Source organism: Furipterus horrens, unplaced genomic scaffold (assembly GCF_987537825.1).
Source record: "Furipterus horrens unplaced genomic scaffold, mFurHor1.1.pri manual_scaffold_16, whole genome shotgun sequence".
NCBI lineage: Eukaryota > Metazoa > Chordata > Mammalia > Chiroptera > Furipteridae > Furipterus > Furipterus horrens.
In genome coordinates this window covers 7746109-7759777 of record NW_028327186.1, presented here as the reverse complement: position 1 = coordinate 7759777, position 13669 = coordinate 7746109, and the positions used below count along the sequence as shown (strand labels likewise).

The window sequence follows — 13669 nt, the reverse complement described above, 5'->3', positions numbered from 1 at the left end:
TCGGGAAGGGCTGCCGCTCTGGGCCAGGTCCCGGCTGCTCAGTCCGGAGGGCAGCAGTGGCATTTCCACAGCCACCTTGCGTACTGCCGGGTCAGAGCCTAAGGAGGAGAAATAGATGAGCAGGGACTTCTCTGGCCCCACTGTGCCTGTCACTAAACAGGAAAGCTGCCTGTCACTGTCACTGAGACTGACACAGCTTTTAAGTCATCCCAGGGATGAGCTGGGTTTCTAATGTGTTTTAAATGAAGCCATGGCATCTATCTTGGAAGCGTGGCATGGGCTTAAACACCGCGCTCTAATGAGGAGATTGTTTCTCTCTGTGCGGGGAACATCTGGCTCAATGGAAACCATGCGGGTCAGCCAGGCTGCAGGAGAAAGCCTGGCACTGTGATGGCGGTGGTTTTCTCTGGCACTCAGCCGCCTCTTCAGTAGGGATTACAGTGCCACTTGGACTCCCAGACAAAAGGACCATCACTGGGGATTTATATAAGATAAGGAGAAGTCAATGACCGGGGTATACATCTTATTCATCCCTATACAAGAAGTATCCATTGAGTGTTGGCATAGATACATCAATAAATGTGCTCCTCAGAAAGACGTGGCCTTCAAAAAGGTCTTTGGGCTTGAAAGCCATCTCCTTGGGGTTATCTGGAGCAAAACCCAGCATTTTATTGGCATGACTTCCTGTTCTAGTCCATTCCACTGGAAAGCCATGTGCTATTATATAAGCCTGAACAAAAGCAGGAAAACCAGAAAAGACCGACCTCTCTTTTTTCCTCTTGGCCCTCCTTCCCTCCTTCCCCTTTAGGCACAGAGTACCAAGACATTGAGACTGAGAAAAGCTGTCCCGAGTCACATTCACCTTCAGAAGATTCCTTTGTGAGAAGCTGAGGGCCTGGCCCTCGTCCTCCTGCAGACTACAGCCCATCAGCACCCACAGACCTCGCGGGCCCAAGAACCCGAGGGTCCCAAGGGAGTTACCCAGCCAGTGCGTGGCCCTCTGAGGTGGCCGTGATCGGGAGGCCTCCGAACCCTCGGAGCAGGCACCTTCCCCAGGTCGCTAAAGAGGAATGGCGACCTGGGACGCAGTCCCCTTGCCCGTCCCTCCTTTGGGTCCTGTGGGGGTGGCCCGCTGACATGCTTTAGAACCCCCTGTCCAGAATGCTTCTCTGATCCGCATCTCCCACAGCTCTTCCGAAAGCCGCCAAGGCTGGGTTTTAACAGGAGGGGGTCCAAAGTCACCCTGCTTCACAGAGTGGAGGGGGGAAAGCACACACTCAGTAGATTTTGAGTGTGTTACTCTGTATTTTTGCAGCTTCTATTTTCTAGATGAGCAGTTTAGAGATATGTGATGTAAAGTACACACTGTATGATTGCTGAAAATTATATTAAAAGCACTATTTTAATTCTTCTTCTGTCTTCTGCTGTAATCTCTATTATCCTTCTCTCTGTGTCTTTGGGTAGAATGATCCTAAATGACTCTTCAGGAGAGTGTTTCTGGCTGTGTGTGTTCTATGTTCATGGCCTTAGAATTCTTCCAAAGAGCACGAGCTCTGGAGTCAAAACAGACCTGGGTTCAAATCCTCACCTCAGTGCTCGCTGGGGCTGTGCACTGAGCAGGTGTTGTGACTGCCCTGAGCCCCAGTTTCATCATCTGTAAAATGGGGTGCCTGCTTTATACAAGTGTGATAAGTTACCATCTGGTTTGCCTTTCTGATCCTCCCACTGGCTACAAACCTTGGCCAATCGGAGAAGGGCTTTCTTGCAGGGTATGCCTGCACTGCAATGCATGGCATCTGGTGGGAGCTCAATATGCTGCTGAATGAATGAATGAGTGAATGAATGAATGAACAAACGAATGCATGATGAATATCCTCGTCAGCCTGTGGGCCTTCGGCTTCAGTCTCGCTCCTCAGGGGCAACAGCAGTGCTTGCCTCCCCCTCTCGGGTCCCCAGACACTTCCACAAGCCTCTCCCTGTGGATGGAGTCCTGGCCACTTCCCAATCCTTGCCAGGCCTCTTCCTAAGTCCCTAGCTTCTCCGCATCATTAGTTCACTGGCAGGACTCCCACTTCACGCCGACAAGTTGGCCATGTTGCCGCCTGCCACCGACACGCATCTGAGAGTCTGCAGTGCATTCCTCCCTTCGCTGGGGTGACCGCAACTCCAGGGACGGCTGGCTGTGCTGCCTTCTGGGCCTCAGACCTCGGATGGCCCACTCCTCTTATGGGGCTAGCCCTGGTCTGGACCCACTTTCTTCACATCCCCTCCAGCCTGTGTTTTGCTCTCTAGAGCCCATCATCCTTTGCAGTCGAGCTGGTCCAAAATCTAAGCTTGCCCAGCTATTCCTACTTGAAGACCACACCTGCCTCAGCCCTGCACTGTCTTTGCGCTCTTGGGTGGGTAGAGTCTGGGAAAAGTGCTTGGGCCAGTTACCTTTTCTAAGCCCTAGTATTTGCCTGTTAGCCTCTCAAGGACTTCTATTTAGCCCGGCCCCGTTATTTATGGGATTATTTACTTACTTACTTATTTATTTATGTTTTGCAAAGCAACATGATTTATTCTCTCCAGCATAAAAATCCCAAGAAAATGCAATTTCAACCTTCTCTGTCCTAATGTGAAAAGATGCTGAAGCAGCTAAAAACATTAGTGGTCCCTTGTGGGGGAGCTGGGCTTCGTGCACTGGAAATTCAGCTGGAGGGGGAAGAAGGAAGCAGGGATGGGCTGTTGCTTAAGGCATCCGAACTTTCAGTCCAACATCTCCCATTTGTTTTTCATCGATAATCTAATTTCTTTCCTCTTGCTACCTTTCCCCTCATGAAGGTGGAAAATTATCAAAACCTTACACTCCCTCCCTTTTATCTTAGCTTCACAGAGACGCATGGTTTCTTATTTGGAGTCAACAGACTCGTCTTTCAATACGTAAGCGGGTCCATGACAGCTGCTCACACGGGCTGTTCTACCAACTCAGAGAGACGAGGTCTCTGAGATTAAACTCCAAATGCCGTCTGTCCCCAACATCCTATCAGCTGCCCCAGCCAACAGACTGAACTGCATACCCCTTGGGTCCATCTTGATCCAGCTCTAAAGTCCAACTTGACCCTTTTCTCTGTCTCTGTGAAAGGGCTGGCCACACACAACCAAGCATTTAGCTCCACCCAGATCAAAACAGCCTGTGTCTGTGGTGTTGAACGTGGATTCAGAACCCCTAGCAGGGGGTTCTGAATATCAAATACGACCTGCTTATTTTTCTCTTTAGCCTTTGCCATTCCAGAACTACTATTATAGACTTGTTTCTAACTGCAGAGAAAAATGTCCATAGTTAATACATAGGGCAGAGACTGAATTTGACTTTCCAGAGAATTTAAGAAAGCCTCGTGACTTCCCTGAGTTCTGGTGGTCTGGTTACGGGGTGGACCCCCAAGAGGACTTTGCAGAGCGTCAGGAGCGCCTCGGTGGGCTTTCCCACTTCTCAGAATTAAGGGGGGAGATGAGCAGGGCCATTCCCCCAGGACACAAAAGCAGGGTGACAAATGCATGCATTTGTGTAATCAGCAATACAGGAAACAGCCTCTGGGACTTGATGTTGACCTGGCAGAGGCCACTGGCCTCCTTTGGAAAAAGGACATTTTCCTCTGAGGCTCCTCTGTGTCACTTGTCACTGAGAACATGGCCACAATCCACAGGTACAGCTGAGCCCTCTTCTCAGTGACAAGGACGAGGAAACCTCTGTCCTTGGGTTTACACCCGGGTTAGCACCAGGTGCCTCCCTTCCCCAGATGCTTAACTCAGCCCCAAGACTACCCTTCAGTTCCTTCGGGGAATCGCTCTGTATTGAGGCAACTATATTTTCATAGTAAAATCAGGGCTCATTATAGTTTAAAAAAAAAAAAAAAGAAGAGCCCAAAGAGAATGTCAGTTCCCTCAGTTGCTTCTAAAATAACCGTTGCCTAGGTCTCCAGGCTTTGTGCAATGATGAGGCATTCCAACACGCTAGGAAAGGAGACCTGCGCTTTCAGCAGGACGCTGGGGTTAAGGTTTTATCTGAACCTCTGAACTGTGACCCTTGAAGGAGCATATTGGTGCGATCATTTCCTCAGTATCAGCAGATCAATCCCCAAAATCACAGAGGCAGCCACTGGGGAGGAAAGGCACGGCACTCAGACCCACGCTGGGTGAGGACAGGACTCCCGCAGGCCTCTGTCCGCAGCGCCAGGTGCTCCCTGGGGACCCGCGAGCTGGGGAGCCGGTGAGTGCGTCCTCCACTCGTTCTATTTTCACTTAGCACACACGAGACTCCACAACATCCTCCATAGCAGGAAAGCGGGCGACAGGTTTGCATCCCGGCTCCGCCGCTTCCAGCAAGTCAAGTCACAACTCAGAACCTCGTCTCTGGGCGGCTCTAACGGGAGGCGCTCTTGGACTGCCTGGCCGCGGTGCCGTGGGAACGCAGTGTGCCCGCAGCCCAGCGTCAGTCCCTGTGGGTGTGACTCGCTGAGAAGCCTCGTCCTAGGCCAGGCACGCAGAGACCAGCTCCTGTTTACCAATATTTGCTGCTACGCTGCTCTTTGAAAGCCTCCTTTCCTGCTGAGTAGCCATTCCTTGAATGACTTCTCAGTCAATTTCTAAACTGTGGAGTCATTTTTACTCGATCAAACATCTTTGCTTCACTTAGGGAGACCGGGATTTAACCATCTGAGAATGTCCTGCACGGAGGCTCAGGGCCTGGAGGAAGGAAGCACCTGCTCTCTCCCACCCTCCCCCCACCTGCCCCAGACACAGGCGCCCCAGATGCTGGAGGAAGCAGCACATCTCGCTTACTAGTTTGCCCGTGGCTGCGCCCGCTGTGTGCCACCACTGCTGATGCGCCTTCCTGTAAACACTGGTGCGGAGGACAGGCCCCAGTAGAGCCCAGAGGAAGAAGGCTTCGTTGCCAAGGAGCTGCCCTAGGCCCTGTAGTTCTCGATAAAGAAGCTGCTCCAACCTGGGGAAGAGCCCACTCGCCAGCCATGGGTTTCATCCCCCTGCGGTTAGCACCTGATCCCCCGCCTTCCCACCAGGTGAGTCCTCGGGAAACCTGCAGCCTCACAGGCCATTCTCCCCACGGCTGTGTGACAGGCTGCTTCCCAGGACTGGCCTTGCCTCCCTGTGCTCCCCACCCCGCTCCCCACCTGCCCTGAGGACAGCAGGACGGGAGGGCAAGCCCAGGCCCCCTTCCCTAACACAACAGAAATTCATGAGCAATTGCTTTGGGGACCTCCTTCCCTCAATTTTGGTGCCGAAAACCAGTCAATGCTTAACTTCATGAACATCACTCAACCCCATTATGCTGCTGTCACCGAAGGACGCCGGAAGCCAACAGATGGCGGGATGACAGGTGATGCTCCCTCCAGAGCAATCCCCCCACTTTCCATAATCAACAGCCACTGGCACCTGAGCCCTCAGCGCCTTGGAGCCTTCGGGTAGTGAATTATTCGCAGGTTTGGCAGGCAAAGGCTATCGATCCCGGGCCCGTGCGAAGCCCTGCACCCTAGGAGACCCTGTGGGCAGATCCAGAGAAGCCCTGTGCACAAAGACGGACAGTCTAGATGGAGGGAAGGTGAGCCTCCGTGCAATAAAAAGACCCCTGCGATACACCACACATTCAGGGGCACATAATGGAAAAGAGACTGGAGAGTGATGGGAATTCAGAGAGCAGAGAACCCCAGGTGAAGCTTTCTCCAGGAGCTGGGGGATGTGCAGAGACCTCCAGGGCTGGGTTTCGGACGGAAGCAGGCAGCGCCTGCCAAAGTCACGTCTCTATGAAGGGACAAGAGGATCATGAGAACAATGCACCACGCACTGGGCTAAACTCTTTACAAATGCAGCCTCTTCATTTAAGCCTTGCAAACACCCTGCTAAACAGGAGTCCTTTCACACCGGCCTGTTGGCCTGGATTTGCATCTGGACTCCCCTACCTTACTAACGAAAAGGAAACCTCACCCACTTCGTGGGAAGAGAGCGTGGATTCAGCGGGTCCTGTGCATAAGGCACGCAGCACTTGCCTGACACCTGGAACGCGTCCAAGAAACATAAGGGTCCCTCTGCCACTCGAAGACCCAGGAAGCAAGCTCCTCTCGTCGCCGGGTCATCTGAGGGGGGATTAACTTCTAACAGAGCTAGCCTGCCTGGGTAAATCATTATAACAGCAACAATCTCCCTGAGCACGATATTTGCCATCCCTGTTCGCACCCACTGAAATTACATGCGTAAGAAGCAGAGTCAGCCATTGGCAGATAAACATAATTAAACTGGAAGAATGACATCCAATGGCTGATTGGATTAATAAAAGAAATTTATTCCCCAGAGCTATTTCAGAAACACTTCTCCAAGCTGGATATTTTTAAAGCTTGGACTCTGAATTCAAATTATATATTAATTCCTTTCCAAAGACCACCATGGATCCAACCCTTATAAATACCATGTGCCCCTCTCGGTGAAGCAACGAATACGATGGTTTTCTAAAACCACACACAGACACGAAGCCTCTGGATCTTTGTATAAGAATAGATCTACAAAAGAGTATTTTGTGGTAAAGTCAACTCAGCAAGCATTTCAACTGAGTAAAATGTTTCCTAGTTTGGTAGTTTTATTTTAAATAGGGAGCAAGAAGAACGTGATATAATGCAGTCACTTCACAAATTTAAATAATGTTTTGTCCTCAAACGTTCCACGGTCGCAAATGGTCATTTGCGGATTTGGCTCAAGATCACTTTAAAGATGGAGTTTACCAACTCTCATGAATTCCACAACAAACTAGTAACGATCAGTCCGAATACATTGTTTCTGAGGGATAGGGGGCGTCTCCTTTTCCATTCTGGGGACGTCCAGTACTCCAATTATTCTCATACTTATGGACCAAGTCTAAGTTTTCGTGTCTAAGTCTTTGTCTAGCGTCCGTCACTCCCAAAGCCTCCGGATAAGTGACATCTGTCAGTTACACGCATTTATATGCAGCTCTTCACTTGTGCGTTTCTGTCACAGTCTACACTGGCATGCTTCCTAGGTGCTTGAAATACTTCTGAAAGGTAGAGATAAGGAACACATAAAACTTTATTTTACCAGCGGGAAAATCTCAAGAACAAAAGCTTTCTTTCCCAGTACTGCCTACTTAACTCCTGTCACCGAGGAAAACAAACCCGTCTGGTTACTGAGTTCCAAGACGGATGGCAGAGAGGGCCACCGCTTGTATTGACCTGGAAGAGAAGGATCACATCCACATTTTCACACATGGAAAAAGAAATTTCCGTGTAAAGCTATTGCTGAAGCAAAAATGGGTACAGTTAACACCCACAGCACACCTGAAAAGGCCCCCAGAGTCTAGACCACGGTTAGCTTGGGGAATTTCAAGCCACATAAAAATGAACCCTTAGACCAAAATAAGTTCATTCATTACCTAATCTGTTCAGATGGTTCTATGCTCAACTCCTTAGAAGACCATTTAATGATCTTTTAAAATATTTACCTCAAAAAAACTTTTGGTATTAGAACTATTCTTATCTGGTTTTTTTTTTTCTCTCTCCCTTTTTAAAAATATAAGGTCATCTCTTCTACAATAGTGTAAGAGGCTCATCTTGGTAACTAGACCATCAGTAGTTCTTGTATATACTAATAATGGGGTCAACTGAACTATCGATAAAACATAAAGACAACCTACTGAACTGGGTGAATATATTTGCCATTCATACATCCAATAAGGGGTTAATATCCAAAGTTTATAAAGAACTCATACAATATAAAACACACACAAATTCTGACTAAAAATTGGGCAGAGCACATGAACAGACGTTTTTCCAAAGAGGACCCACAGATAGCCAATAGACATATGAAAAGATGTAACAAATCAGAGAATTTTGAATTAAAACCACCAGGAGATATCACCTCACACCTGTCAGAATGACCATCAATAAATCAACAAACAACAAGTATTGGTGAGGATGTAAAGAAAAGGCGACCATAGCCTACCGCTGGTGGGATTGCAGATTGATGCAGCCACTGTGGAGAACAGTAGGCAGGTTCCTCAAAAAATTAATATAACTAGCAATCCCACTCCTGGGAATGTATCTGAAGAAATCGAAAATAACTCACAAAGATGCATCCATCCTTATGTTCACTGCAGCATTATTTACAATGGCCAACATACGTAAGTAAACCAAGTGTCCACCAATAGACAGCTGGATAAAGAAGGTGTAGTGCACATATACAATGGACTAGCACTTGGTCACAAAAAAAAGGGGGGGGGGACGAAATATTACCATTGTGACAACGTGAATCCATCTAGAGGGCGTTATGCTACGTGAAGTAAGTCAGGCAGAGAAAGCCAATTCCCATATGATTTCACCTCCACATGGCAGCTTAAAAACAAAATAAATGAACAAAAGAGAAACAGAGTCACAGATAAGAGAACAAACTGACCAAGGAAAGGGGCTTTGGGGAGTTTTGTGGAAAAAAGGAAGGGATTCAGAAGTGCAGCTGGTAGTTACAAAACAGTCATGAGGCGCACAGGGGATAGAGCCGGTGACATTGCAATAACTGGGTGTGCTGCCAGGTGGGCACCAGACTTTCCAGCAGGGTCACTTCATAGGTTACATAAATGTCTAACCACTCTGCTATACACTTGAAACCAATATTATATGTCAAATGTTGCTGAAAAAAATTTTTAAATAAAAAATCCTGTGAAACCATCTTCAAAGAAAAAGGTAATAACTTGAAAATAAAGAATTACTATATCTCAAGATTAGATGATTGAAAACTTGAAAAATGTGATTTCTCCCCAAATTATTTTAATGACCCAAGAAACTATCAGCAGGGGGTTCTGTGGAACTTCACAAACATTATAAAATTAAAGTGGAAGTGTGCAAGAAAAGCCATGGTAATTATGAAAATAAAAATAAGAAAGAATAATAAATGAGGTGAGGAGTTCTCAAAATCACCCTGTTGCTAAAGCTATAGTACTTAAAAAAGTGTGTCATCTGCACAGGGCCAGGCAAATAGATCAAAGGCTCAGAATAGCATCCATAAGCAGATGCATATACATGGAATTTAAAGAGTATATTAAGGAGAGCATTTCAAATTACCAGGAAAGCACTGGACTATTCCACTAATGTTTAGAGAGACAATATCACAATGACTTTATTCATTGCCTCTCACCAGTGAAAATTAAAATCCTATGTGGTTTACGGAGCTAAAAGTGTTTAAAAACTGTAAAGATTTAGGAAAAACAAGTGAGGCACTGGCCAGGTAGCTCAGTTGGTTAGAGCACCGTCCTGAGGCACCAAAATTGCAGTCAATCCTTGGTCAGGGCACATTCAGGAATCAATCAATGAATGTATAAATGAGTGGGACAACAAATTGATGCCTCTCTCTCTCTCTTTCTAAAATCAATCAATAACTAAATAAAAAGAAAAACAGGAGAACACATTCATGATTTGAGGATTTTCTATAAAGATCCAAAGTACAAGAATCCATAAATAAAAGGATTGACAAATCTGACTATTTCAAAATTAAAATATCTGTACAATCTAGACAGCAGCCATAAAAATCTAAAAAGGAAGAGGCTATTTGAAATACCCATAAATGACAAAGAATTACTGTCAGAATACATAAAGAATCCCTACGTATCAACAAGAAAAAGATAAACAGCCAGAGCTGATGCGTCACACAGTCTAGCAGGCCGTCACCATCCCTATAGATGCGACAGAACACGCAGCAAATAACACATCTAGCAAGCAAGATCAATACATTCTCAATTGCTCTCATTACCTTAGCACAGAAAAAGAGGTATGAAAATTGAAGGAAGGGTGCAGAGTATAATAGTTTCCCAAAAAGTAGGCCACAGGTCACTAATGGTTTATGAAACACGATTAGGTCTAGCATTACCCAGACAGAATAATCAAATTAAATTCGTTATTTACTTTGGCTACTGGTTAATCACACTGGTTATTGAAATGTGGTGCACAGACAGGTCATTAAATAACACTGAGTCAAGGAGTGGGAACACGATTCTGCTTTCAAGTTATTCAGTTCATCTGCTCAGGTTAAAAGGAATGTCTGGTGCTGGTGTGTCTGTAACACTTTCAAACGCTTGCTGAGCTCCCCTCTTAACGAAGCTGTCTTAGAATCGGTACCTTTGCAGACGAGAGTCTAGATAAAATTCATTAACATTGTTTACTGTATTTGTTTTCATGGCCCCCTTATTGTTTTGGCAAGAGATACAGGTTTCCTATTTCCAAAGGTGATAAGGTTTCATTTTTAAACGTGTGAAGAAGGAATATAACAGATGATGAGCTGATATTGCAGAAGAGAATGTGAAGGTGATACCAGAACGAGAGAAGCCTGAGCGGGTGGCATAAATGCTAACAGCAACACAGGATTTGGATTCAGAAACGCCCTCATCCAAGACCAGCGCCCCAGCCTCATCCTGCACACAGGCACGTGAGGGGACAGGTGTGTCCCGATGGAAGTGGAGAGGGCATCGCAAGGCCCTCCCTGACTTCTGTCCAGCTTTGGTGTGAAGGCAAAGAGCCAACTGGCTCACAACATTTCCCCGGTGGTGGATTTTGGCCTAAAAGAGGGAGTGTGTGACCTAATTTGGCCCAATCAGGTGAAAAGCAAAGGCGTTTACGTCATGCTGGGAATCGGGGGGCCATTTTCTCCAATCACTCCTGGTTGCCACCTGACACTGTCAGGGGGGCAGTTTTAGGGAACAGACAAAGCTGAGAAACCAGCGCAGACAGAGAAGCGTCTAGGGCCCTCGGGGGGTTGACCAGCACCCCATCACCCTGTGCCTAGACCCTGGCCTCCCCATGTGCCATCGTGGGAGACAGCACCTTCCCTTCGTGACCAGTCTTGCAGAATCTCTAGGCCAAAAAGCGGGACCCGGGCTCCTCAGTGATGGCTCGAGGGTGCCGGCGCTTCTGGGAAGCATGGGGGATCCAGGGGTGGGCAGGGATGTGGCCTGAGGACGACCTCTTTTTGGCCTAGAGATTCTGCAAGACTGCTGATCCTTCACCAGCAACAGTAATCGGGAAGCAAAGAGGAGTGGAGGAGGTACCAGTTCAGCAGGGAGGACGGTTATCTAACCTCCCGGAGGCAAGACAACTCATTAATTCGGAACTGCCAGGATCTTTCCTGTCGAAGGTTAATATTTTCTTAAATCAGTTTTCTCTTTCTACCAACAATACAATAGCAGTGCAGAAAGAAAACTGTGACAGTCCCTCCTTTATTCCTTCCTTTGCCCCCCACATTTCCAAAGCCCCAGAGCTCTGGGAAAAAGCAGGTCAGAGTCTCCCTCAGGTCTCAGTCCCTGGAAATTGAGTCCCTACTTCATTCGGAGCTGCCCACTGGTTGCCATGGTAACGCTACATCGGCTTCCCAGCTCTGCGCTGGCGGTCACTGGTTTGGCAACCTCCAAGCTGTCGCCGGGTCTGTGTTTGCCTGATGTGCTACTTCATTCTCTGAGGAACGCTCACACCTTTGCGGCAAAGGGATACTTCCTCAAAAGGCGGGGTGACGGAGACAGGGAGGTTAAATCTGTGCAAACGGCAATTCTGGGAAAGCAAGCTCCCCCGTGCGTGGGGCCATTGACTCTGCCAGTCTCTGGATGAATGCTGTGTGTCTGTGAATCTCAAATCCTGCTGCAAACCATCCCCCTAGATTTACGTTATTAGCGTTTGTGCCTACGGAGCACGCGTTATTCATGAAAACTTCTATAAACACTTAGCACAGATCTAAATAAAGACCAGGCTCATCTCCCTTAGTTCCTCATTTTAATAACGTTTCAACTTTGTCTGCTGTTCTTCCTAGCCGCCAATGACTTTTGAAACTGAACAACACAGAATGTAAATATAGGCTCCCTGCCTAGGAGTTCCTCCTGCCTGTCAGGTAGCATCTGCATTCCTCTTGGAAACATATGATTTCCTCACTTGCCTAACAGTCACGACCCTTACGGGTTTATAAGAGACCGAGTGGTGATGTACATGGTGCAGCAGGGAATGCAGACTCTGCAGTCGTAGAGATCTAAGACCCGCCTCCCGGCAGAGGCGACCCACTCACCCATTTTGCCTGGGACGTGGTAGTTTCAGCACTGGACGGCCCACCCCTGGGGAAACCCAACAGTCCCGGGCGGGCTGGGGCAATCACTCACCCTCTCGACGTGGATGCTCAGGAAGTATCCTTTCCCTGTCTGCCACTCCGTTTTCTCATCTGTAGAACGGGGATGATAACCAGACGTTCCTCGAAGGGTTGTGGAGAAAATGAAATAATCCTCGTGGGCAAGATACGTAACGCTGAAACAGAAATCCATGCCCAGGAGTTAATATTATTAATTTTAGAATTCTAAAAATAATCTTGAATCGCTCATCAATTTACAGCTGAGGAACTGGTTTGTTCAGGTCCTCTAGTTTTTTAAGGGTGGGAGCAGGGCCAGGACTCACAGGTAAGAAGGAACGCACGCTCAGCGTTGTGCGAAGTGCAGACTCTGGGGTGCGACAAGGGGCCAGCCTGCGCAGGGCCATCTAGGCAATGCTGTCGGGCCGCAGCTAGGCCCCAGGGTTGTCTGGCTTACAGACGGATGTCACACTCTCTACGAGGCGGGTTCTGCATATTATCTTCGGTGACAATTTGTTTCTAATAGCAACAGTGTTACTAAACCATCAAACCCGTGACTGCAGCAAAAGACTTTTATTCTGCGCATCGTTAAAGCAACGGAAAACAAAAACCCTACGTTCTCAAGAGACCTTGAGAAGGGAATTATAGCCAGCCCCTTCCCACAGAGCATTAAATTTCCTTTTGTTGCTGACAATATTTTATGGAAATATTTCTAAACAATGTCACACATTTCCATGCCTTTTTCTCTCCTTTAAACTATGCTACTAATCATAGGTTCACATGCAGTTGTAAGAAATAATACAGAGAGATGCCACGTACTCTTCACTCGGTTTCACCCAATGGTAACATCTCACAAAACTCTAATACAGTGATTTCCAACCTTTTTCAGCTCATGGCACACAGAAACTAATTACTAAGATTCTGTGGCATACCAAAAATATACTTTTTTCCAGTCTGACAGAAATAGGTATAATTTTGATTGATTTACAAAATAATAGTAATTACCTGCCCTTTTTGCTCCAAAGCAAAAAGTAACGAAGAGTTCTGGTACCAAGAATTAACCAATCAACGGCTTTGCCTCCTCGCACAGCCATAGAAAGAAACACAACCAGATCTCGAAACTAGTAACACCCAGAACCACCAGAAAGTCAAGCTGTATGGCAGTGTGACAACCAAGCACTGAAAGAAGATACAGCCGTACAGATAGGTTGGAGGGGTGGAGTCGTGGGGGAAAAGTCACCCCCAGAGCCTTTCGGTACCACGCCTGACCACACTACCTAAAGCCTGCCCCTACCCCCGTGTTCTGTGCCATAGACCCGGCAGAGGCGGGGATGTGGAGGGGGTTGAGTGTAAGGGGTCTTTTTTTTTTTTTTTTTTGACATGATTCAGAGCTGTGAGAGATATTTACCTAGAAAAGAAAAACATTTTAAGCTAATGACTGTTCAGCTCTTGTGCATCAAATGTCATTTCCAGGGTCAGTGAATAAAAAGGAAAATGACAGGTTTTGAGGAGACACATGGCT

The 13669-nt window shown here is 47.2% G+C and overlaps 1 protein-coding gene across 1 annotated transcript in view; it reads left to right on the top strand.

Moving 5' to 3' along the window:
- Window positions 1-1411, top strand: part of SLCO3A1 (solute carrier organic anion transporter family member 3A1) — a 244265-nt gene extending 242854 nt beyond the window's left edge. The window contains exon 11 of the mRNA XM_090263651.1: window positions 809-1411. Coding sequence (XP_090119777.1) covers window positions 809-891 — 83 coding nt within the window. The 3' untranslated portion in view covers window positions 892-1411. The remainder of the gene's footprint in view (window positions 1-808) is intronic.
- The last annotated feature ends 12258 nt before the right edge of the window (window positions 1412-13669 follow it).